The sequence below is a fragment of the Lucilia sericata genome, unplaced genomic scaffold (genome assembly GCF_015586225.1).
Source record: "Lucilia sericata isolate MDLA Ls3-8-SP2 unplaced genomic scaffold, ASM1558622v1 Contig000032F_arrow, whole genome shotgun sequence".
In the NCBI taxonomy this organism is placed as follows: Eukaryota; Metazoa; Arthropoda; class Insecta; order Diptera; family Calliphoridae; genus Lucilia; species Lucilia sericata.
The window spans coordinates 128,719-155,725 of NW_023994070.1; the positions used below are offsets into that span (position 1 = coordinate 128,719).

The 27,007-nt window shown below is 29.9% G+C and overlaps 1 protein-coding gene across 3 annotated transcripts in view; it reads left to right on the forward strand.

Annotated features, from left to right (window-relative positions):
- LOC119611877 (kinesin light chain) overlaps positions 1-27,007 on the forward strand; it is a 317,508-nt gene that overhangs the window by 111,033 nt on the left and 179,468 nt on the right. For all 3 annotated transcript variants that reach the window (XM_037967591.1, XM_037967584.1, XM_037967600.1), the window contains one exon: positions 10,373-10,493. In XM_037967591.1, the coding sequence (XP_037823519.1) occupies positions 10,373-10,493 (121 nt within the window). The remainder of the gene's footprint in view (positions 1-10,372; positions 10,494-27,007) is intronic.

Sequence of the window (27,007 nt, forward strand, 5' to 3'; positions counted from 1 at the left end):
AAATGTTATGTTTTAATACATATGTACATATTTACATTATAAATGTGAAAATATATACAATTTATAAATTTAGTTTTTTAGGCTGTTTTACAATTCGGCCTTTTCTTGTTATATACTCCTTGGAATTATTATTAACAGTAGATGGCAACTCAACACTTGTCTGACTATTTGAATTTAATTCTTGATTTACTGGATTTTCTATAATTTTATTTTCTGGTTTTTTCTTTATATGATCCTGACCTCTTCTGCAAAGAGTACCATCCGAATATTTTACTATAAATGACATTGGTTCTTTACATGTATCAATAATTTGTCCTTGAAACCAACAACTTGTTGGAGTTTTCTTAAACATAACATTATCTCCCTCTTGGAAAAGTTCAACTCTTTTAGCAGATTGGTTGTAATAATTTGAATATTTCTTAATGTGTGTATTCAACTTTTTTGCGTATTCTCCTATTAATAACCTTAGGTTTTAAATTTTTTAACATAGATGGTATCTTTGTCCTTATGGACCTTGACATTAACAACTCTGCCGGGCTCGGTAAATTGCCTTTTGATGTTGTTCTATATTGAAGCAAAGCAACATAAGGGTCTGAATGACTTTCTTGAGACTTTAATAAAATTTTCTTGATTGTATGAACAGAACGTTCTGCTAACCCATTGGATCTTGCTAAATAAAGACTAGATGTATTGTGCTCAATTCCCCAAGCTTGGCAGAAGTCTTTAAAATCCCTAGAATTATAAGGAGGGCCATTATCTGTTACTAATATAAAAGGAATTCCGTGTCTAGAAAGAATCGATTTCAATTTAAGTATAACTTGAGAACTATTGTTCTCAACCTGAATTTAGTAATTCTATTTCAATGTACTTAGAGTAATAATCAACTACAAGTAGGTATGTTTTCTTTCTAAACTCAAATAATCAAATCCTAGCTGAAACCACGGCATATCTACAATTTCATGAGGAACCATTTCCGATTTTGCCTTAGAATTTTGGAAACGCATGCAAACCTCACAGTTTGAAACTACATTCTTAATGTCATTGTATAAATTGGGCCAATATCCTGATTGTCGATCTAGATCTTTGCATCTCTGTATTCCCATGTGTCCCTCATGAATTTTTGATAGAATTGAACTACATTAGCTTTCCGGAATTAAGATTTGATGATTTTTTAACAAAATTCCATCCAAAACTGAAATCTCTTCTTTAATCCTAAAATAAGGCATCACAACTGGTTCCACATTCTTTTTACTACTAGGCCACCCGTTTTTTACATATCCAATAATCTTAAACGTTTCATCATCTCTGGTGTGTTCTTTAAGAGTGTTCATTTTTGTAAAAGGTATTTCTAAGCACGAAGCCACAAAATTACAATGAAGGGATATTTCTTCATCCATTTCAGCTAATGTAGTCTCTGATAAGGGCACTCATGATAGAGTATCAGCGATTTGCAACTCTTTCCCTGGTTTGTAAACAACTGACAAATTATATAACTGTAGACGCAACATAAATCTTTGAAGCCTTGCTGGAATTTTGTACAGCGGCTTGTCAAATAAACTCACCAAAGGTTTATGGTCAGTTTCAACTGAAACCCTCGACCCATATACGAATTGATGAAACCTAGTACAACCAAACAAAATCGCAAGCAATTCCTTCTCAATTTGAGCATAATTTTGTTGTGATTCCGTCAACGAAATAGACGCATATGCAATTGGATGCTTACTATGCATGATCGTAGCACCAAGTGCAACTTTTGAAGCGTCAACGGACAACGTCAACTACTTATTTGGGTCTAAATATGTTAATACTGGCGATTTCGTTATTTCCGATTTAAGATTTTGAAACTCTAATTCATGTTCCTCTGACCAATGCCATTCAATATCGTTCCTCAAAAGTTCTCTTAAATTTTTATTTTTCAAAGCTAAATTTTCTATAAACGCTAGATAATTTACCAAAAATCTTTTTAGTTCCTTCACATTTTCAGGTTTAGGCATCTTAACAATAGATTTGATTTTATCTACATCTGGCTTAACTCCAAAATTACTAAATATATGACCTAAGAATTTTATATCAGTTTGAAAAATTTGGCATTTAGATCTGATAACTCTTATTCCAACATCCTTCGCTCTCTGAAATTCCAATATTCTAATATGTTCCTCTTTTGTAGACGAATAAATCAAAAAATCATCAATATAAATTATTAGTCCCGGAATGTCACCAAATAATTTCACCATTTCTGCATGAAAAATTTCAGGTGCAGCATTAATTCCGAATGGTAATCTCAAAAACCGGTAACGCCCAAAAGGCGTACTTTTACATAGTCTTGAAAACTGTTCATCCAATGGAATCATCCAGAACCCACTGTTAGCATCAAGTGACGTGAAATACTTCGAACCATTAAGTTTGGCTTTACAGTCTTCAATATTTGGGAATGGAAATGCGGCCTTAAAATGGCCTTATTTAAATTTCTCGGGTCCAAACAGAGTCTTAAATTTCAATTCAATTGTTTCAAAGTACAATTGAATTCACACATTCTGTTGGTTCACTAACTTTTTTCATCACATTCAAATCAACCATTCTGTTTAATTCCATTTTCAGTGGGTCATATAACCGGAATGGAATCTTTCGAGGTGGATCAATTACGGGAGTGAAATCTTTCTTTAATCTCAAATTACACTCGCCACGTAAAAGACCAAGGCCTCCAAACACATCGGAATACTTTTCAAAAATTTTATTTACTGACTGAATATTTACATTTTTAACTAAATTCATTTCAATTGCTGACTGAAGACCGATTATATTTTTGCAATTAATATCTACTACAAAAAATTTCAGAATTCTCATGAACAACTTTCAAATTGATACTTCCTATAACTGACAACTTTTCACCACTAAATGTAAAAATATTAATATTGGTTTTTCTTAATAAGCTTTTAGAATTTGACTTATTTATAGAGTGTGTTGAAATAATATTAGCTGAGCTCCAGTATCAATTTGACATATCACTTTGTTGTTTTCAATTCCCACCTCTATAATCCATTCTGCTGCTGTTGATTTTGTTGTTTTAGAAAGAGCGCCAATAAATAAATCCTCTTCTTCTTCATCATTATCATAACTACAGTCGCCATCTTCGTTTATATTGACATTTTTTACATACCGTTTTTTTATGAAACACTTTTTCGCAAAATGGCAGCTTTTCCCACAATTATGACATTTGGCGCCTTCAGCCGGGCATTTTGTTCTTATGCACTTGACCACATCGACCACAATGAGCAACCTGTTGCTTGTTGTAAGTTGCAGACTTAAATGTTTTTTACGTATTAAATTATATTAATTATAGAAATTTATTGCACTTTTACAAGTTATGTAAACTACGTGCTCCGGAATATTTGGTAGATTGTTTGAGTTTTGCAAATCTAATAGAAATAAACAGTTGAAAATACCAAAATTGACTTCAATATTAGAGCGTTCATTTTGTGTTAGAGTGACACGCGTATACAATAAATTATCGCAAATATTGAGAAATTTTGATGTTTCTGTTGAAACTTATAAGAAAAGGCTTTTTCGTGAAATTTCCGAAAACAGTTTATCCTTGTAAGTTTGAGTAGAACTGTGGAATGTTCTTATAGAATCGCTGATTTTGGGTATTTATATGTTTTCTACATAAGGTGATTTATTTCTTTATTGTGTCAATATGGTATAGTTAGTTGTTTATATTGGATTTGGGAGATTTGCTGACTGTATATTGTGGAATTTGTCATTTATATTGACTTGTTTAAATGTATCAATTTCTGTATTTATGTAATTCTGTAAAGAAACATTTTAGGGATTTTATGGCATAATTGGGATATGTGCTTTAATTCTAGGTGTAATTGAGTAGCCTGTAGGGTGATCGATTATTCGACATTTTCCAAAAACCGGTTTTCGAATAGTTCGAATAGTTGACATTTAAAAAAAACCGGTTGAAATTTTTCAAATACAGAAAAACCGGTTAACCGGTTTTTCATTATAAAAAAAAATATATTTTAATTTAAAAAACTTAATGTTTATGTTTAAATTTGATTAATAAAACATGGCCCGAAATGATTTTTAACAGTTTAAAAGATTATAACTTTAGATCTAGTCGTCTGATTTACATTATTTCTTTAATATAAAAAAAATTAGGAAAAAAGTGGGACACTTCTGTTAAACATAAGGTACAATGTAATCCTAGCTTATTTTAAAAGCCCTGTTTAGGAAATTTGCATAGGCATTCCAACACTTCCATAAAATTTCAGCCGTAAATTTATTATTGTAATTGGAATATAATCTTAAGATTGATAAAATTTTATCAAACAGTTATCAATTTTACAAATAAATTTTTTTAATTAATTAGGAAAATCAAAGAAGTTTAACCAAAGGAGCTGTAGAAAAATATACGCTAGTTCCTCGACTCGAATATTTTTAAAATTTAGACGGGCTGTATTATAATTTACTTAAAAATTTCATTTAAATAATCTTTGAATACAAAGCAAATAAAAGTATTCGAAACCGGTTTTTAAAAAGTGAAAAAACCGGATTATTCGATATTCGAAAAATCAACATTAAGAAAAAACCGACACTGGTAAAGCAGAAAAAACCGGTTTTAAACCGGTTGAAAAATCGAGTCGATCACCCTAGTAGCCTGTAACTCTGTTGAATTATTTTTTGCTTCTTTATAGCGCATTCTTGGGTAATGTGGAGGTGTATGGTAGTAAAGCATTGGGTTTTCTTGTCTTTGTGTTGGGGAAACATTTCATTCTTGTATGTGCTGTTTTTTTAAGGTGTAGTTAATTTTTTATGCTTTTTGTTATTTCTATGACTTTGGAAGCCTGGTTTGTTGTGTGGGATTTTACTTGGGCATTTAAGTTTTTCTTCGCTTTATTTTGTTTTATTCAGGTGACTGAGATTCTATTTAGCTACATTAAGAATTAACATTTTTTGGTTTTGTTCTTATATTTACATACTGGTTTTTGTAATGAATTAACTGGTAATGACCTGGCAATATTAACTGGCAATGATCTTGCAAATTTGTAATTTTTAGGAGATTTTTTGTTACTGTTAAATAATGGTTGATAATCATTTTTTAAGTGGATGGTTGCTGTATTATATATTTATTCTGTATAATAGGTATATTTTTTAACAACTGTAAAGTTGATGTCTTTTGACTAGATTTTTTGAGGATTGTTTACTGTGAGTGAGTAGTAGTCTTGTAACACTATAACTTATATATGCATTTTGCATTCTTCTGATAGATAAGCTGTAGTTTGTTTATAATTGAAATTAGAGATTGTATTCTGTTGAATATTTTCTATTATATGAATGGTTTATCATTATTGAAATATTGTATGTTTTATTGATATTAACATGCATTTTTCCTTTGTTGGTTATTACCTTTTTGATATTAGTATCACTTGACCGAGTTGTGGTGTTATTATTGCATTTGATGGTACTTTGGTAATGTTGAGGAATTAAATATGTTGATTTGCTTTTGCAATTGGGAATTCGTTGATGCTATAATATTGTCTTTGGTGGTTGGACTGTTTTCATATTGTTAATGCTATTCTAGAGTAATTGTATCCAATATGACGAATTACTGATATTGTCATAATTGTGTTTATGGTTTGTGTTATGTGGTTATTGATAGTTATTTCATATGTGGGTGCATCATTAGATATCTGTTGACTGATTAAAAAATTTGCTGGGTATACCGTAAATGAGGTGTCATTAGTGTTTTATTTGTGGATGAGGATTATTTGTTTTGTTTGGATTAATACTTTGAACATTGTTGGTGTTGTCTGCTTCATTGTTTTTTTATATCTTTTTGTTATATTATTAGAAGTTGAAACTTTGTATTTTCTTTTACTTTTTTTTAACTGATTAGCTTATTCAACATGCAGGGTTTCTTTAATCGGTATTTTTTCTTGTGATTCATTGTGTCCTTTGTGTAAGACCTTTTTTGATATGATTTTTATTTATGTTGTATTAGTCATATATACTCACTAATATTACTCACTAATTACTGTTATTTGTTTCTTTTTAAAGTATGTTATAATGCAAGTATCTCAGACTGTTGGTTTGTTATTATTCGTTGCCCATTTATTGTTGTTGGTTCATATCATTTTAATTGCAATTAATATGCATAGGTTTTTTATCTAGTATGGACTGATTTATGATTGAAAAATTTTTGTGAGATTGTTTATCAATTTTGGGAAATTTCTGTCAGCTTTGAAATGGGGGAATGTTGTGTGGTTTAAGGATGTTGTGATTACTCAGTCCATATTGCTGATTTGGATGAATTTACTTTGTGGCTGTTTTGGTGGAAGATGAATTGTGTCTGATATTGTGGGCATAGAGTTTTGTGTTTGTGAGGGTTTCTCCTGCTATTATATTTTTGCTCTTATAGAATTGTCTTTTCATTTTGTTCTTTTAAAGTTAGTCTTGAAATTTTTATTATGTAATTGACTGGAAATTTTGGTATTTAAATTCTTTTTCATGAGTCGATATTTATTGGGGTGGTTAAAAACTTTCTTCCAATTGTCTTATATTTCTTCAGAAATGTTCAACTGATAGGTGTTTTATAGCTTCATGTTTGTGTCTGATATGTATTACCTATGTCCTTTACAGTCTGGAGTGTTATTTGCCATATAGTTGCTGTATGACATATTGATTGGTTCTGTGAGTTAATTTTTGGGATTGTTTATGACTTCTACATATTCTTTTCTTTATTTTAACCTGTTTTTCTTCATTGAATTACATTTGATTGATTGAAAATTATGTAGGAATTTATTTATGATCAATGCAGTACAATTTAATTGTCCTATCGTTATTTTATATAGTTTATTATCTTTTTTAGTTTTAGTTTTAGTTTTAAATTTTTTTTATATAATTAGGTATTTTGTGTTGAAAGAATTATTGTAAAGTAGAAATTTGTAACCGCTTATGGTCTATAGGCTAGGTCATTGAATATTCTTAAATAAATAAATAAAATCAATAAAAATAAATTAATGACTGGTTCATCGCCCTGAGTGTCTTCATGTTTTAAATAATTTTCTTTAGCCATAGCTATAGATTTAGCAATAGCCGTATCCAAGGGAATACCGCCATCTGCCAATAACCTCTCTCGGATATTTCCCATCTTAGGCGACAAGCCGAAGGTAAAAATGTCCCTGACGAGATCATCCCCCAATCTGCCAAATTCGCAGTTTAAACTTAAATTTTTCAAGATTGCTATATTTACTTTTGGTATAAAGAAGCTTTCAAATTTTTCCACTAATGTTGAGTAGGCAATACTATCAACATCCTCGTTAAACGAATTAAATATCTCAAGACATGTTGTAAATATTATTTTCTTTATTATATTTATGTATTTATTACATATTTATTACATATTATTTAAAAACTTATATTTTCACTTATTAAATTCTTTGCTCTTTAGATTTAACTTCTGACACCATGTTGTGCTTTTTTTAAAAAAAGTTAAATTTATTTAAGTAAATGTAATTTATCCAAATTTTAAGGAGTGTTCTATTAAACCTTAGGACCCTCTAGACAATATATCAAATTTAATTATTAATTTTACATACAATAAATATTATTAGATTATGTTTCTTTTAAAAGTACACCTAAATTCGAATACTTATGTGAGACACTGTAAATAATATGAAAATTAACGAAAACTTCAATTTACAACAAAAAAATGCTTTTGAAGTCTCCATAATTTGTACTAATAAATAAATAAATAAAACAAATTTTATAAAAAATAAAAATCAATTAAAAACAAAATTTATTAATTTTTTTTTTGCATTAGCTGTAAACTTTCGCATTTCTTGCTCAAGTTTAAAACACCTCCATTGGTCGGTAAAACTAGCAAACAAAATTAATTAATTGAGTACACAAAAACAACTTTCGAGAATTAATTTTAATTTATAATCTCTAATCGTTCTCCTAAAGATTAGACTTTCATTTAAAACAAGTAAGAAAGTATAGTCGGGCGTGGCCGACCATATGATACCCTACACCAGTTGTGAATATTAAATGTGTTCTATTTTTTATAATAAAGCATTTATCTGGATTTATTTAAGCAATTTATTGACGAAAAACTAATTTTCTGAAAGAGACTATATGGGGGATAGGAGCAAATGTGAACCGATCCCGATAAAATGGGCTAGATAGATTTATATTTATATAATATTTGTCTGTGATAAATTTCATTGCAATAACAGTGTTAATAAGTGAATTGCGGATATTCAAGTCATTTTCGAAGGGGGGGCTTTGTATGGGGGCTAGGGTCAAATGAAGTCCGATCATTCCGAAATTCGGCAAGGTCATCAAGGATTGTATAAAACTTAGTTGTGCTAACTTTTATCGAGATACATTTATATTATACAGAATTATGAGCTCAAAAGCCCTTTTCGGGGGGTTCAGTTGTATGGGGGCTAGGTGAAATAATGGACCGATTTTAACCATAGTCCTTGGGTCAAAAGAAACGTTTGTGCCAAATTTCATCAAATTATCTTGAAAATTGCGACCTGTACATGTTTACATGGACACACGGACGGTCGGACGGACGGACATCGTTAAATCGACTCAGAAAGTGTGGTCTGGTGGGTATAGTACCAATATTTTAGTGCGTTACAAACATCAGCACAAACGCATAATACCCTTCCGACTATAGTGGTGTAGGGTATAAAAATCGATATCGAAGGAAATAATTATATTTTTTATTATTCTTCAAAATTATAAACCTTGGTAAAAATCTAATAATTGTAAAAAGAGTCTGTTTTTCTATCATATATGTACATATACCATTTGTTTTTGTATCATATACCTTAGGGTGTCCCATGGACCACTTTTTAGGAGGAATACCTCTAAAATGATTTTTATTCGCTGGTCGGGAACTGAGGACCATTCCAAAAAAAAATATTTTTTATTTTTCTCGTGTTCAGTACATTAATACGCATCGATTGAGTGGTATTCCTACATGAAATTCTTAAAAGACACTTCCTCGGGACACTCTAATATACATATGGGCAATTTCGTGTCAAGTGACCTAACTCAAAAAATCGATTTGAATGAAATATGCACTAAGGTTAGTACTTTTTCAGCTCAATCGGAAAGAACTGCCGGAGTTAACCGTTATGTCAATACCCACATACCCGGGTATGTTTTTCATTTTTATCTCGAGATCTATATATCGTATGGCTATTCGGAAATCGGAAATATATCGGAAATTTAGACTATGCTTTCAAAGTAATGTTTTCTATACATTTTCCAAAAATTAGTTAGATATATATATATATGTACATATATATATATATATATATATATATATATATATATATATATATATATATATATATATATATATATATATATATATTAAACCGATTTATGACTGATTTACTATTTTTACCTCGTGTATCAATACCCAACATACCTGGGTATGTATACAAATTATATGTCAGTTATCGGACAAAAATTAAGTTTCATAATAAATATTATGTTTTATTATTGGAATTATATATATTCTTGTATCTAATGAAAAAAATTTAACTAAACACCAAATTTAGTTCGAAATACAGAGTCATGTGTCTTTATTCATAAATTTGAATGTGATATATTTGTGGACCCTGTAACATTAACAAATATGGGCCGATTTTGATGAAATACATTTTTTATTGTATATGACTTCGTAAAGTAAAATTATGCTGATTATAATAATTTTATTCTCATATAAACAAAAATATTTAAGTTTAAATTTTAAAATTTTAATTTTTGACATTGACTTAGCAATCTTTTTCATACATATTTTTTTTAAATGAACTTTTCACCTATTGGTCCTTACAAAAATTTTCCAAAGGAATTTAGATAGCTTTTTCTGCACTGTTTCCAATTTTTTTTTTTTTTAATAATTTCTTTTTTCAAAATGGGTCTTTTTTGCTCAAAAGAACGCTTAAAGGGATTTATAGTCGCTTAATGGGATGCGAGTAAGATATCTATAAAAAAACTCAAGAATAAGATTTTTCAATATTGGGTATTTAATTTTCCCCTATTTTTTCAAAATATTTTTTTTTTGAAACAGTGAAGAAATAGCTATCTAAACTCCTGTTTATTTTGCTGGGACCAATATGTGAAAAGTTACATTCATTTGAATTAAAAACTGTATGACCAAAATGTGCAACTTTGACCTCCTCTAAGTCCGGCAGTTCTTGACCGATAGAGCTGAAAATTTGTGAAGACATCGATTTTAAAAGTTGGGTCACTTGACACGAAATTGCTCATATGTATTTTAACTTATTTTCCAATAGGTTTCAATATTGGAATAATTTTAATATTAAATAAATATTTGCAGGTACGAAGTAGCTGTACCACTATGTAAGCAAGCATTGGAAGATCTAGAAAAAACAAGTGGACATGATCACCCTGATGTAGCTACAATGCTAAATATATTGGCTCTAGTTTATCGCGATCAGGTAAATGCCAAAAACTTTTTCTATCACGCTATATATTTATAGTTATTTCTAAAACTTTATGTAAACATTTTAGTACATAAAATCCGAGCTTTTGGGAAAAAACAAATTTATATAAACATTTAATACATAAAATTCGAGCTTTTGAAAAAAAAATAAATAAAAACCTAATTTTAAAAATAAGTTAAAAATTACTTTTACTTATATTTTGTTTTTAGAGTTTTTGGGTTTCTAGTTTATTTTTAAGAGTTTAATTTGACTCCTATTTTGGTTCTATATGAATATTGGATTCAGTTTTGTTGCCAGCAATAAGCGCAACTGACATAAATATTGATATTATAAAAAGTTACATTTACCATTATTATGTATGTCGTAGTTAGTGTATCGTTCCCGGGAAGCGTCGGAAAAAAATTTCCGGGAAATTGGCGCTGCGAATTATGGCCCCAGGTAAAATGGCCCCAAAATATAAAACGAAAAATTGCCCCAATGTTGGGGTCAAAATTCATTATGAAGTATAACCCTAACATTTTTTAAGAAAAATCACCCCAAAATTAATGAAAAATCTCCCCAAGGTTGAAATGAAAAGTGGCCCCAAATATTGGGTTAATTTTTCGTAATGAACAATTACCCCAAAAACGTAAATGAAATTTCACCCCATTTAATTTTAATTCAAATATAGGTGACGTGTCATAAAGTCCAGTGTCATATTTTCCATGGGCGTTATGACTCACTAAATTGAGTCTAGTGTCCATGGACGTTATAACAATTTCAAAAGTGTCACAATGCATAAAGTCTATGGATTTCAAAGAGTCCATTTATCAAAAGAAGGCTTAATTTAGCGAAGCCGGTATTCGAAATACCCCAGAGTTTAAAACCCCTGCGCCCGGCCGAAGGCCGGCTATACAGAAAACTTTTTAAATGGAAACCAAAATGCAACATACACCAAATTTAGGATAAATTCCTTTGGGGGTAAGAATGTCCCTTTCATAAATTCTTTACAAATTTTCAAATACAGTTCTGTTTTAAAAGTGATACAATGTCAATGGACATTATAACACTTTTAAAAATTGTCATAACGTCCATGGACACTATGAAACTTTTTGGTGTGTCATAACGTCAATGGACATTATGACATCCCACCTCAAATATAAGCTAACATATTTATAAAATTTCATATTTAATAATTTTTGTTGTATTTTTATTAAATGTTTGTTAATTTTGAACATTCTTGAAATATTTTTTGTAAAAATATGTTCAAAATTAACAAACATTTTATGAAAATACAACAAATATTATTACATAAAATATTTTTTAATAAAAAATATCGCGCGATAATGTTCTGATTTTTTATAAAATATTAATAAATAGTAATAATGAAAGATCACCCCTAATTATTATATGGTTTTTTAGGTCCCTTTTTAATATTTTAATATTCACGTATTTTACAAAATTTAAGAATGAAAATTAGCCCCAAAGGAAAAAAGTTTTGTTTTGGGGTATTTCTTCATTTCACAACATTGGGGTCATTTTTATTTTTTTTGCAAAATGCAGTATTACCCCAAATATAAAAATGTTGAAATACCCCAAAAAATATATAAAAAAAAAACAAAACTTTCGTGTTTTTGTTTCCTGTATCTTTGTTGGGGCCATATTTCGTTTTACGTTTTGGGGCCATTTTACCTGGGGCCATAATTCGCAGCGCCGGGAAATTTAGTGATTTTTAGCTTCCCTATCCCCGGGAATTAAAAACTAGTAAAAATGCAACCATGCTTATTGTAACACATTTTATACAAAAAATGGATAGATATTCCTTCAAAAAGTTGCCCGCGGGACTCTTCACTGCAGACATACTCATATTTATGTATTTAAAAAGAAAATAATAAAGTATTTTATTTACCTTATTTAAATAAAGCTTGGCTATCGTATCGAATTTTATATTATTTTTAAATCATTTTTCCTATATTACACCTTTAAAATACCCTTTTATCTCACTACCATTACCGCTAACGTTATCGAATAATATATACATATACTATATACAGTGCCGGAAAAAAATATAAACAAGAAAATTTTTCAATGGAAAATCTATTTTCTGCCAAACTATGTATATGGTACAATTTTATGATCAATATCTCAAATGAAAGCTATATTATATGCTTTACCGTTACTTAGGTATTATAGTTTTTTGGACTCGGGAAATTTTTATTTAAATTTAACTGCAATAGGCGTTGGAAAAAATAATAGAAACAAGTTTTTTGTGCATTAGCATTGAGTATGTAACAAAATATTTGTTTTTCATTTCTTTTGAAAAATGGTAAATAGAAAAGCATTTCTGAAAATTAAATAGACTCTTTAATTAGATTTTTTGCTTTTAAGTTGGTTTTATCAGCAAATTATTGAATATATATAACCTGACAGCTGAATCGAGGGTCTCACTATCAAAATCTATATATGTAAAAATTAATGTGTGTTTGTTTGTATGTTTGAACGTTATAGACTACTAAACGGCTGAACCGATTTTATTCAAATTTTCACAGCGTATTCCTGTATGTCTGGAATAGGTAATAGGCTACTTTTTATTTTGAAATTCCAAGTGGGCGAGGAATCACGCCCATATTAAGAAAATGTTAAATCCGTATATTTTAGATAATAGAACAGTTAGGGTCCTCAAAGTTGTCGGAGCAACTTTAGTGTCAATTTAATTATTTAGGACAAAAAGTAGGCGGACTAGCATTAGGGGGCGTGGTACCTCCCATATAAATTAAATACAAAAATACGTTTATCTTGGAAACTATTACAGTTAGAATCTTCAAAATTTGGACGAGTAACTTTAACATCCATCTAAACATTTTGCGTAATAAATTGGCGGACTACCCATGAGGGGAGCGGCACCTCCGATATTAATTAAAGACAAAAATTCGTTTATATGGAAAACTAATGGAACTAAATTCTTCAAATTTTGGACGAAGAACTTAAATATTCATCTGAACATTTTGGAGGAAAAAAAAGCGGACTTTCATCTGGGGGGTCTTGAAGCCCCCATATGAATCAAATAGAAAAATTCGTATATCTGAGAAACTATTAGAGCTAGAATCTTCAAATTTTACATGAAGAACTTTGAAATTCATGTGAATATTTAGAGCATTACGGGCGAACTTTCAATGGGGAACTTGGCACCTCCCATATGCATTAAATATAAAATTTCGTTTATTGGGAAACTAATAGAACTTGATTTATAAAATTTTGCACAAATTAGTTTAGTATTCATCTAAACATTTTGGACTTTCATGTGGGGAGCTTGAAGCCCCACATGAATCAAATAGAAAAATTCGTATATCTGAGAAACCATTAGAGCTAGAATCTTCAAATTTTACATGAATAACTTTGAAATTCATTTGAACAATTAGAGCATAACGGGCGGACTTTCAATGGGTGGCTTGGCACAACATATATGAATTAAATACAAAATTTCGTGCATCTTGGAAACTCTTATATTATTCAAATTTTTTATAGATAGATAGAAATTGGCGATAGATAGAAACTGGCGAACTTGCAATAATTTGCTTGACATCTCTCATATGTAACATATTATAAATCTGGAAAACTATTGTGGTTAGAATCTTCAAAATCGTTAAGTGGGCTTTTTATTTATACATATTCCTTTTAGGGTAGCAAAGCACACTGGGTATAGCTAGTATCTTAAATAAAATTAATATAAAATAAAATAAATTGGTAAAAGTATTAAAATCACCTATAAAACTATTTTTTTAAATGATTTAGAGTCGAAAAAGTTTTAGGCCCATTTATAGATATAGAAAACTTACCGATTTTTAGAGAATAGTTTGGCCAATTTTAAACTACTTAACAATTCAAACACTTTAGATCGAATAAAGATGGGCTTAAATATAAAGGTATTTTGATAAAAAGTTTAAAATATGCTAAAATAAGTTAAATTTAATACAAATAAGTATTGAAATTTCTTCACAAATCAAAATGTCGTAGGGGACTTAACATTGGAAATTAATATCAATATAGAAATATGAAGGTATTTTCATAAAACAAAATTTTTTCATTCTTTTTTTTATAAAAAAGGCTTATTAGACTTCTTAAAAATATAACCAAACGAAAACTATTTCTAATATTTTGGTTTTTATATTTATTTTTAATTTTTATATAATAGAATATATCGTTTCTTTGTTGATATTAATCCCAAATCCCTCTATTGCATTATGATTTTTCATGAATTTTCGACGCTTATTGGACTTTTTGTATTTAATTTTACTTATTTTAACATATTTTGACCATTTCATTATAATATCTTGATGTTTAATTCCATTTTTACTCATTCTTAAGTGGTCGAATTGTTAAGTAGTACAAAATTGTCCAAAAATTGCTCTGAAAATCGGTAAGTTTTCAATATCTATTAATGGCCCCAAAACTTTTTCGACTCCAAATAAATTAAAAAAAAAATAGTTTTATAGGTGATTTTAATACTTTTACCAATTTATTTTATTTTCTATTCATGTTTTTTAAAATATTTTGAAAGTGAGACACTCGATTCAGCTGTCAGGTTCAATATACTCAATAAAATGCTGATAAAACCAACTTAAATGCGAAAAATCTAAGCAAAAACTCTATTTACTATTCAGAAATACATTTCTATTTAAAAATTTTCAAAAGAAATGAAAAAGAAATATTTTTTTAATATTTTGTAACATGCCCAAGGCACTATAATAAATTGCTTCTATTGATTTTTCCAACGCCTATTGCATATTGTAACGGTTCACGCGATGTGCCCTATCCTTCAGGAGACCTGCGCTACCTATTATTCCGACCGTGCTCAGGGTTTGGGGTGGTGTTCTTGTCTCCATCAGGATAGGCTAAGAACCGCACATTAACTTAAAAAGGTAGCTATCAATATTAACTAATAAAACTAAAACAAAGAAAATTGAAATAAAGTCTGAATTTTAAAAGTCTCGAGAAGATGGTGGTATTTCTTCTCATTCTATACCCTCCCAACCTTTGTATCTTATTAAATCATCCTTAAGACACCCTATAATGATTCCCTAACTACGTGTTTAACTAACCTTTCGTGGAATAAAAATTAATTTAAATTGTCATTATTAAAGTCTAATAATTAAACAAATTTATTATTAAAATGTAAAATAAACATGTTTATAAACTTCATATTTAATTTAACATTAATAAAAATTATTTATTTGTTTTATTTTTAAGTATTCTAAACTGAAATATTTAACAATGAAAAATTTGAAGTTTACTTTCAAATGTTGTTAACATAATACTTTACGATATTATGTTAAAAACATAATTATTTTAACATTAACAAAAAATATTCAATTTAGAACACTTAAATACCTAGAGAATTTAAATGAACAGTAAACACAATTTAAAACTTACCAAATATAATCCAACGATGACAACAGGCCTGAAGTGATGCTGAATTTGGGTTTCAATTATGATTTTGAATTTTAAATTCTCATAGTTTTATAATTTTTTAAGTTTTAAGTGTAATTACCCTGCAAACAATTGCTATCTAAATAGTATCCATAACGTAACAACGTGTAGGTAAAAATATCTAAAAAACATCTAATATTGCACAATTTGAAAGGAAGAAAAGTGACCACGTTGGTAAGAAACTGTTCCTCCTGTTTAATACTTACTTAGTGAGTCGATTTCGTTTCAGTTTTAAGTCACTTTTTTATAGCATAAAAGTGCGTAAAATTAGTAAAATTTCCAGTTTTGCCATAGCAATAGGGAAACTGTAAATTTATCTAATTTTACACTATTTTATGTAGCAAAAGCGACTTTATAATACATTTTCTTTATTTCTCTTACTTTATGAATAATTTAAAATTGTTTATACTCACTAATCTCTCACTTATGTTTTTTATTATATATTAAATTTATTTTTTATATATTAAATTTTAAATAAAATCATTACAAAATTTCACAATGTGTATTCACACAACGGATCACTATAAACTTAATATATTTACTGAAATATACAAACAGTTTTTTTTTAAAATTTTGAGAGCAAAAATAATTCTGCCTTAAATTATCTTGTTAGTGTATTAAAAAGTGTTTTTTTTTATAAATTTTTATTCTATCTAATTATTATCATCTACGTTTCTTTTTGGTATATTAGATCGAACTTAAATTTTACAAAAATGGGATAAAAATTTGAAAATTATGTATTTTGTTTTTGTAAATATTTTTATTTAGCACTGAGAAACATGAAGTTGAGCTTAAATAGTGTAAATTTAGTTCATTTATCCAAAATTAAACTCAAATTTGCTGGCAGGGGAGAAACATGAAGTTGAGCTTTAATAGTGTAAATTTAGTTCATTTATCCAAAATTAAACTCAAATTTGCTGGCAGGGTATGTAAGTATGTCAGTGTATATGTGTGTATGTTGTATAAAGTGTTAGTGTATAAGTATTATTACAATTTTAATTTAATTTAAGTTATGATTAAGTTTAATTTCAGATAAAATTAAGTTAATAAAATAAAATTGGAAATTATGTTTAGATTAAGTTAAATTATTATCAAAATTTAGATTAAATTTAAGAAAATTAAAGTTTTAAGTTAAGTTAGATGCAATTAAGGTAGAAAAGTTTAGGTAATTTAATAAAAATTAAAGTTTAAGATAAATTAATTCGATTTTTAGTTAAATTAGATAAAATTAAGATAGTTTTTAAGACGAAAAGATAGTATTTAGTAGCTTTAAGATAAAATTTGCCTTTAAATTAAACTAAGTTAGCATTAGAAGCTTTTTCAAGATTAGATTAGTTTAGATTTAGCGTTTAATTAGGATGAAATAAGTTTTAGTGATTAAATTAGTTTAGATTTTAAGTTTAAGTAGGTTTTAGATTAGATAATTAGTTTTAGTTTAGTTTAAGTTTGATTCTTGGTAAGTTTAGGAAAGATGCTGGGGATTGATGATGCTGGCTGTTAAATTATGAAATTTGAGATAATTATTCTTGTTTGATTCTAAATTATTCAAATCCGGTGAAATTGCTTATACAATTGAACAGATTATTCTTCAGTTAACAAATCTTGATGTTCAAAATCAAATTGAAAAAACGTATTATGTTCCGCATGAAAAATTCCTTTCCAAACCTATGCACAAAACAAATCCTTTAATAAGATCACAAAATTATGAAACTATATTAAATTTACCTTAATTTCCTTCACGAAACCGTTTATTTCTGAAGATCTTTTATCAATAATCCCACAAAAGTATGTTTTAATAAAACGGATATTCTTACAAATATTTTATTTCCGTTTTGTAGTACTAAGGCCTTATTCATAAACAAACTTTTATCTCATAAACAGTTTATAAATCAAATTTTGTAAGGACATTTTGTGTTATAAACCCTTTATAGAACAAAATGTCGTTTATGAATAAGAGGGTTAAAATTTTATATTCAAATGAAAGAAAATTAATTACAAATTTTTCAATACATACAAAAGTTTGTATAAAATTGTTATTGGAAAATTTTAAAGTATTGAAACCCAATAAACAATTTGAAAACACATAGCCCTCACAATATCGATCATCAAATTGTACCAAATAGTATGGCAGAAAATAGATTTTCCACTGAAAAATTTTCTTGTTTCTATTCTTTTTGCCGGCACTGTATGTATGTATGTTAAGTTTTCGAATAAGCGTGAACTATTGTAAATATTGTATTTCCAATGTAGTTTTTGAGTAAATAATTAAAACTTCCAAATAATATAATAAGTCTATTATTTTGCACAGCACTGTATATAGATAAAATATCCGTAATATATGAACCAAGGCGAATTCAGATAATGTGGTGGCAGTTCTGCAACAACAACATTTTACATGTATTTTGTTTTCGCATTTGGTTTACGTAGATGTCAAAAACCATAAGTACGGCGAATTCATTTGATGAACAATAAAATATTATATTACGAATGAATGAATATTTGTTGCGAATGGATAATTCTACTCCAGCGGAGTAATTTTCAATATTTGGCCATAATGTAGCAGCCGCCGGACGGGTAAATACCTTATATGGGTTTTGTTATATAAAGCGTTCCGGAACAGACTTTTTTTAGTTAATCTCTTTATCTACATGGTTAGGTTAGGTTGATAGGAGGATGTATACTACATCAAATCCGAAGAAATACACCTAGGCCACTATCGGGCCTGTTGTGCGCTCCAATTCAAGAAAAAAAAAAATTGTTCACTGAATGTATTGTTTTTCCATGTTCAGAAACTCAGTTTCCTGGACGTAATTCCTAAGAATCTTCCAATCGGTGTTGGTTAAGAATGTTATTTCCGGAATAACATCACTTCCAAGATACTTGGATCTAACTTCGACGAATGCCTGACAATGGCAAAGAAAGTGCTCCAGAGTTTCACTGTCCTCTCCACATGCTCTACATTCGTCTGAATCCGCACGTCCAATTTTGTATAGATGTGCTCGTAATCCTGTGTGTCCACTCATAATACGTACCATCATACCAACCTCAGACTTGCTCATTTTGAGAAGATTTCTCGTCTTGCTCTCATCAGGGTCACCCCATAGAATCTTTGTGGTTCTACCCACCGTTTCATTATTCCAAGAGGCCTTATGGGATTCTCTCACCCATTTTTTAGTTCAGCTTTTGTTGCGTCGAATGGTTTTGCGTTTGTCAGGTTAACTACATCGAGCTCCCTTCCCATTAAAGCTATTACATTCGCCCTTTCGTTGCCGACTACTCCCGAGTGGCCTGGTACCCATATGATGTGAACCTTACCTCTGGGAGAGTATTCAGTTAAAGCTTTCTTACAATCCAAAACGGTCATAGATTTAATTCTATCATCTGATATCGCACTAATTGCCTTCTGGCTGTCGGTAAATATATTAAGCCCTGTGGGCGCTATATTTATTCTAATCCAATTTACACATTCCGTTATTGCTCGTACTTCTGCCTGGAAGCTTGTGTTATGATTAGGTAAACGATGCACAGTGGTATAGGAAAAAAAAAGAGGGAAATAATTCGGTAACTTCTAAACGGTTAATCCGATTTTAATGAAATTTGGTATGCACAAAGAGGAGGTGTTGTCGAGTTTAGGTTTTGAATTTGGACCTTATAGACCAACCAGGGGCCCGGCGGGGGGTCCTCAAATTAGGACACCTCGGCTATGTTAAATTTTTAAAACGATCCTATTTCTTCATTTGAGTTCCGATTTAAAAAAATTTCGTGTATAGAATCTCCTCATCGAGCACTATAAAAAATGTCGTAGCAGTAAATTATCTCTTATAGTTTAGGAGATATTCGCATTTGAAATTTAATATTTGAAAATTAAAATTTTAAAATTTTTACCGTCCTTACTTTAGTTTTTTGATAATAGCGGGTCCAAATATTCCCGATTTTCGCCATTTTTTTTTTATTCGCTTAACAACAAGTTTATATATCAAGCAGTGAAAGAATTATGTAAAAATCATGACTGAGTCCAAAGTTATAGGCATTTAAAAAAATAAAATAAAACGCGATTTTTTGTAATTTTTTTGGGAAAAAAGTATCTTTTTTTTTAAGTTATCTAAAAAGTTTCTAAGAAGATGTATATAGAATTTATACTGGAAAGCTGACTTTACATAAAATACGATAAATGAAACAAAAAAAAAATTATGGTGACCTGTTTTATATGACCCAATATGTTGTTAATCATTTTGTAACGGGTTTTGGATATAATAGCCAAAAAACCATGGATATAATAGCCAAAAAACCAAAAAATTCCATTTTTGGGATTTTTTAAAACTTTTTTGGGAATTCCGGGATTTCTAATAAGAAAATTCGAAATTTTTATTTAATTTTGGATTTTGAGTAAAAAAATCTACCTAACTGTAAAATTTCATCAAAAAATATTCATAAATAAAATTTTTATTGCAATTTGAAAAATTTGTATCTTCGCAAAAACTGAATAAAAAACATTTTTTAATTTTTTTTAAAAAAAGTATTCCACGAATTTTTTAATTTTCAAAAATTATATACAGTTTTGATATATTGATATATAACATGCCTACCTAATGTTTTTTAAGTGACAAATTAATTAGGGAAAACTCAACATCTTTTAGAAAATTTACCTAGCACTATTATTTTCATCCATATATGTAACAAATTTAAGAGTTAACCTTATGGATGAAAAAAATAGTGCTAGGTAAATCGGGAATATTTGGACCCGCTATTATCAAAAAACTAAAGTAAGGACGGGAAAAATTTTAAAATTGTAATTTTCAAATGCGAATATCTCCTAAACTATAAGAGATAATTTACTGCGAAATTCTTTATACGAATTTTTTTTAAATCGGAACTCAAATGAAGAAATAGGATCGTTTTAAAAATTTAACATAGCCGAGGTGTCCTAATTTGAGGACCCCCCGCCGGGCCCCTGGTTGGCTTATAAGGTCCAAATTCAAAACCTAAACTCGACAACACCTCCTCTTTGAGCATACCATCAAAATCGGATTAACCGTTTAGAAGTTACCGAATTATTTCCCTCTTTTTTTTTCCTATACCACTGTGCGGTGGTATATTTCTGTTTCTGGGTCTTCAATATAGAACCCCAGGCCCACTTTGTCCCCCAATTTAGAGCCATCCGTGTAGCAACGGATTCCTACTGGTATTTGCTCTAATGTTCCGCTTGACCAAGACATTCTATCTGGGATTAGCTTTTCAAAGATTCCGACATATTCAGTGTCTGGTATGCGATCAGGCACGTCCGATGAATGTGTATAACCTTCCAATGTGTCCAGTATACATTGATGACGTGTCCTATAACCGTTTTTGGCCAGTTCGCCTAAAGTAAAGAGCCGTTCTGCTGTAAGCGCCGCCTCATATCTTATATATGTTTCAATGGGTGGAATAGCTAGCAACGTTTCCAGAGCCTTGGTTGAAGTAGTACACATGGCACCACTTATACCCAAGCAACATGTACGATGAACTCCCTGTAGTAGTTTGATATTACACTTTTTGTCCAAAGCAGTCCACCAGATTATTGAAGCATAAGCTAGAATTGGTCTAATTACACTTTTATAAAGCCAATTTGTCATAGTAGGACTAAGACCCCATTTCATGCCTATGGTTCTCCTACATATCGCCCAGCACCGATGTGCCTTGTTGATCCTATCCTCTATGTGATGTCTCCATTTTAATTTCCGGTCAAGTATTACACCTAAGTACTTAACTTTGTCTGTCACCGGTATCTTCTTGCCCAGGAAGCAAGGTTCAGTATATGTAGAAATTTTTGTCTTTCTTGTGAAAAGACAGATTTCCGTCTTCGCCGGGTTAACATTGAGGCCTCTTGGTTGAGCCCAGCTCAAGGCCGTATTCAGAGCCTCCTCAGCTCTTCTACACAAGTAATTTGGATCCTTTCCCTTTAAAAGTATTACGACATCGTCTGCATAGCAGACAGGTCTAAGTCCTTCCTCGGTTAGGGTCCTTAGGAGGCTATTAATCGTGGTAACCCGGAGTAAAGGTGACAAAATGCCACCCTGTGGTATACCGCGAAATACCTTTTTCCTGATAGTTATATCGTACATCTCGCAGCTTATCCATCTGTTCCTTAGCATGTAGTTGATGCAGTTACGGAGCACCCGGTCAACATAAAACTGGTCTAGGGATTGGATAAGGGTATCAGTGTGCACGTTATTGAAAGCGCCTTCGATGTCAATGCATACCGCCAGTGTATACAGTTTGCTATCGAAAGATTCACCTATGTAGTGGACAACTTCATTTAAAGCGGTTTCCACCGATCGTTCCTTTACATAAGCATGCTGCTTATATGTAAGGTCTTTGTATGGTATGCTGCTTTTAACCATAGCTGTAAAATTTTGATTACGATTAATAATCAATTAAATTATTTTTCAAAAATAATCGTAATGATTATTTAATTCTCTGGTATAAAATTTCTGATTATTAATTGATTACGATTAAAATTAATCTAAAAATAATCAGGATTAATTTAAATTAATGAAAATAATCAAAAATAATCAGAATTAATCAAATAATTAATTTGATTATTTTAAAGGTTTAATTTCGATTATTTTTGATTAATTTCAATATATTTGCTACAATTCTCTGTCTTTTTAGATTACGTGTAATGGAAAACTGTTTTCCAAGTTACACAATATTCGATTATGTGACTTTTTTTTTATTGAAAACAATATATTTATCAAGTTTATTTCGTTTGAAAATCTTGATCTCAGTACAACATATTAGAAAAAAATTACTGCAATCTTTTCGAAATGGGTCTCAAAAAATCCGTAATTTTTGGCAGATTACCGGAAAAATAATTAAATTTTTCTTAGAGTTTTTTTTTTGGGAGAAAATTATACTAAATATATGGAAAATAATCTAAATTAATCAAAATTAATCCATGAAAATAATCAACTAAATTTTTGATTAATTTTGATTTTTTTTGATTATTTTCATTAAATCCATTTAATCCTTGATTATTTTTAGATTATTTTTAATCGTAATCAATAATTAATTAAAAAAATTGAAAATAATCGTTAATTAATCATTAATTTCACCTTTATAATAAAAATAATCTAATTAATAATGATTACGATTATTAATCATTATTTTACAGCTATGCTTTTAACCATGCTATCGACTATCCGTTCCAAGGTTTTAAGTAGGAAGGACGTAAGACTAATCAGTCGATAGGACTTAGGTGTCGCATAGCTAGGTTTCCCTGGTTTGGGTATAAATATTACCCTTGCATCCTGCCATTTAACTGGGGTATATGCCAATTTTAAGCATGCAGTGAATATCTGTGACAGATGTACGGAAACCAGTTCCGCCTCCATCTGCAAAAGTGCCGGGAAAATTCCATCCGGCCCTGCAGCTTTATAGGGAGCAAAGCTCTTGATTGCCCCTTTAACCATGTCAGTTGTAATAACTATTTCCGTGTTACCCTCCCCTTCCTCTCCATATCCTCAGCCTCCTGCCCGTGTCATCGATCAAAGATTCCGGTTGGACATGAGTTTTGGATAGTTTTGGATTTACACTATCTACCTGTTCACAGAAAAGTTTCCAGGAAGTTTTCTTATATTCACCAAGTTTATTACGATACTCATCCCTTTATCCTTTATCTACATAGTGTATATATAAAACAGTATTGTTTAATTTGTTAACATGTAAAAGATTTCAAAATTAAGCCATAACGTAGAAGTCAGCTGCCGCCAGCCGGGTAAATACTTCATATGCGTTTCTTAATATTAAGTTTTCCGGAAGAGATTTTTTTAGTTAATCACGTTATCTACACAATTTTAATATAAAATATAAAACAATATTGTGTAATATGTTAACATTTAATAGAAAAAAATATTTTTCTTATTTATTTATTTACATTATATTAAAAATATATAAATATAAGATTAATATATAAAAAAAAAACTAGCACTGGCTGCTTAGGCCATCAGCTAACATTGATTGTATCCTTAATATTTTTTAAATTTTAATTTTTAATGTTGATATAAAGTTATCTATGGCATTAATGTTGTTTGTTGTAGGATCCTTACGTAGATTTGTACCATTATTATTTAAGTGTTTAGCATACAGATTCCTCAAATTCGGACAGGAAGAAAGAATATGGTGTACATTGTTGATTGAGCCGCAGCGACTGCAGATATTGGTAAAGTTGCTATTCATGAGGTGCATATGTGTATTTATAGTGTGTCCCATTCGTAATCTTGAAAAAATTTTGATGTTGTTTTTACAAATATTTGTTGTTTATGTTGGTGGTATATGATTTGGGTTTATTTTGGAATAGTGAGGGTGATGATAATCTCTCAGTTGGTTGTTTTTATGAATTTTTAATTCTTTTACAATTAAGTTGCTTAGGTCAACTTTTTCTGCTACTGGGTCTTTAATGGTTGGTGATAAGCATCCTTGTTTTGCAGCTGAGTCTGCAAAGACATTACCACTTATTCCAGCATGGCCTGGTATCCATGCAATTTTTATTTTATTGTTATAACTAATTAAGAGGTCTCTTATTTTGTTCACTGAATGCCATTTATTATTGGATTGGTTTTTTAATGTAGTTATAACCGATAGGCTGTCGGAAAATATTATAGTATTTTTTCTGGATTTGCTTGCTATGTGAATTGCTTGAAGAATTCCAGCTGATTCAGCTGTAAAAATAAATGAAAAACAGTTTAATGATTTAATACAAAGGGGATTGCCATTTTGGTCGACTGCAGCATATGGATGTCCTTTGATGCATCTGTGAAAAGGTATTGGTAATTGGTTCCACCAATTGCCGTTTTAAGTTCCTGGTATAGTTGTAGATACATTTCATTTGATGTGTTTTGTTTTTTGAAGAGGGAGAGAGATATATTGCAAGAATTGCCGTCAAACAGCCATACTTTACTTTGGTCTTTTTTTAGATAACATAACTGAAGTGACGTCGGGGTCTATAACAGAATTTTTGTATGAAAGAATTTTAGGAAGAAGTCTGTTAATTGATTCGGAGATTTTATGTTATAACGATGGAAGTCCAGATTCAATTAATAATATTTGTATAGGTGTAGTTCTAAATGCATAAGTACTAGCTCTAATTGTTTGATGATATATCGTTTTTATATTATTTATTTTTGATTTCGAGCAATTGCCGAACAGAAAAATACCATAATCAATTTTGCAGTTTTCCAGGAATGTGGTATAGTGTGACGTACAAAAGCTTCATTATATAGTTGAAGTAAAAATTCTTTGCTATTATTTGATAGTTCTTTGATCATGATTTGCGACTCGAAATCATGTTAATTTTCTTCCATATGTATGATTACGGTGGAATCCCTAGATATAGTTTTACTAAAGTTTTCAAAACATATAGCTTTGGCTTTTTTAGATTCCAATCTAAATTTAGAATTAGCTTTTTTTGTATAGAATTAGATTTGCCTTTAATGGGTGTTTTTTAAAAAATTGTCATTTTTACTTTTGTCCATACGAAGCTGTGATATTGTTGCATTCCACCAGGGTACAAAACGTTTTTGAATAGGCGAAGTTTGAGGAATATGATGATTAGCAGAGTCTCTTATAACTTTGGTTATGACTGCATTATCTTTGTTTACGGTACCTGACATTTGTTTGTGTTCCAATTTGTTGTCAACCATTAATCTATATTGTTCCCAATTCGCTTTTTTAAGGTTGAATTTACGTATAGATGGTTTATAATGCATATGTCTTGATTGGAAAATGATCGCTATGATGTAGATCATCAAGTGTGTGACAAGTTATTAATGATAGTAACGACGGCGAACAACCGGTAATATCTATATGGGTAAGAGTGTTGTGTGTTGAAAAATATGTGGGATTACCATCGTTTATAATACATATATTATTTTGATTGAGTGAGCGTTCAATGATAGATCCGCGGTTGTTAGTTGTATGTGATCCCCATATTACATTCCAACTGTTTACATCTCCTATTAATATAATAGGAGTTTGTATGTTGTTAAAGAGATCATTGAAATCCTGTAGAGAAAAGGGTTCATAAGGTGGTAGGTATACAGATAACTTTTATATTTAACGTAATTTCAATTGAGATGTTAAGTATTTTTGATGTATTTGTAATACGTTTATGTGGGATATGATCACGGATTAGAACTCCTAGACCACTTTTAGCCGTAAAATTGAATGGAACGTTTTGGAAGTAGCAACAGTAATTTTTTGGAGGTATTGGAATCATGCTTACTGAACAGTGGGTTTCTTGCAATGTGGTTTATGCTCATTTAAAATGAGCTGTAAATCTATGTAGTTGTTAAGGTATCCTTTGATATTCCATTGTATAATATTGAAGTTTGACATATTTGTTCTAAGAATGAATTTACAGTAGGCTTATTACTCCATCTAAAGTGTAACGTCTGTTAGTAATTCTTAGAGGTGTATCTTGAGATGAAGTGTTTATTTTTGTATCTCTTGAGTGCGTTGAGTTATTTGAATCTCTTGAAAGTGTATTTGTATGTTTAGTTGTTTTTATATTATTTGAGTTTGTTGATAGGGTTTGGTTTGAGTTGTCGGTATGGTTGTTTGTTGTAATTAATTTATTTCTGGTATTGTTGTTTGAAGTTCGACCTTTTGATGGTTTAGGGTTTGATGTTGTGAGGGTAGCATTTGCTGATGTTGTGGTGGTATTATTTGTTGATGTATTGTTGGAGGTTTGATTGTTAATATTATTATTTTTTGTATATTTATTCTCTTTTTTCTTTCTTCGATTGCTTTAACAAGATCTTCTGTTGGAATTTCAAGTGTAGTTATTGATGGTATTTTTGTTGCTGTCTCTTTATAAGTGCATTTATTTATTGTTTTATATTTTAAAATATTTTGACGATGTTGAAAAGCGGGACATTTTTTGTTGTTGGATCGGTGTGGGTGATTGCAATTAACTCATTGCACTTTACTGCATAGTACAGGGTCATGAATTGATGACGAGCAGACTTCACATATTGAATTGCTGTTGCAGTATTTTTTTGTAT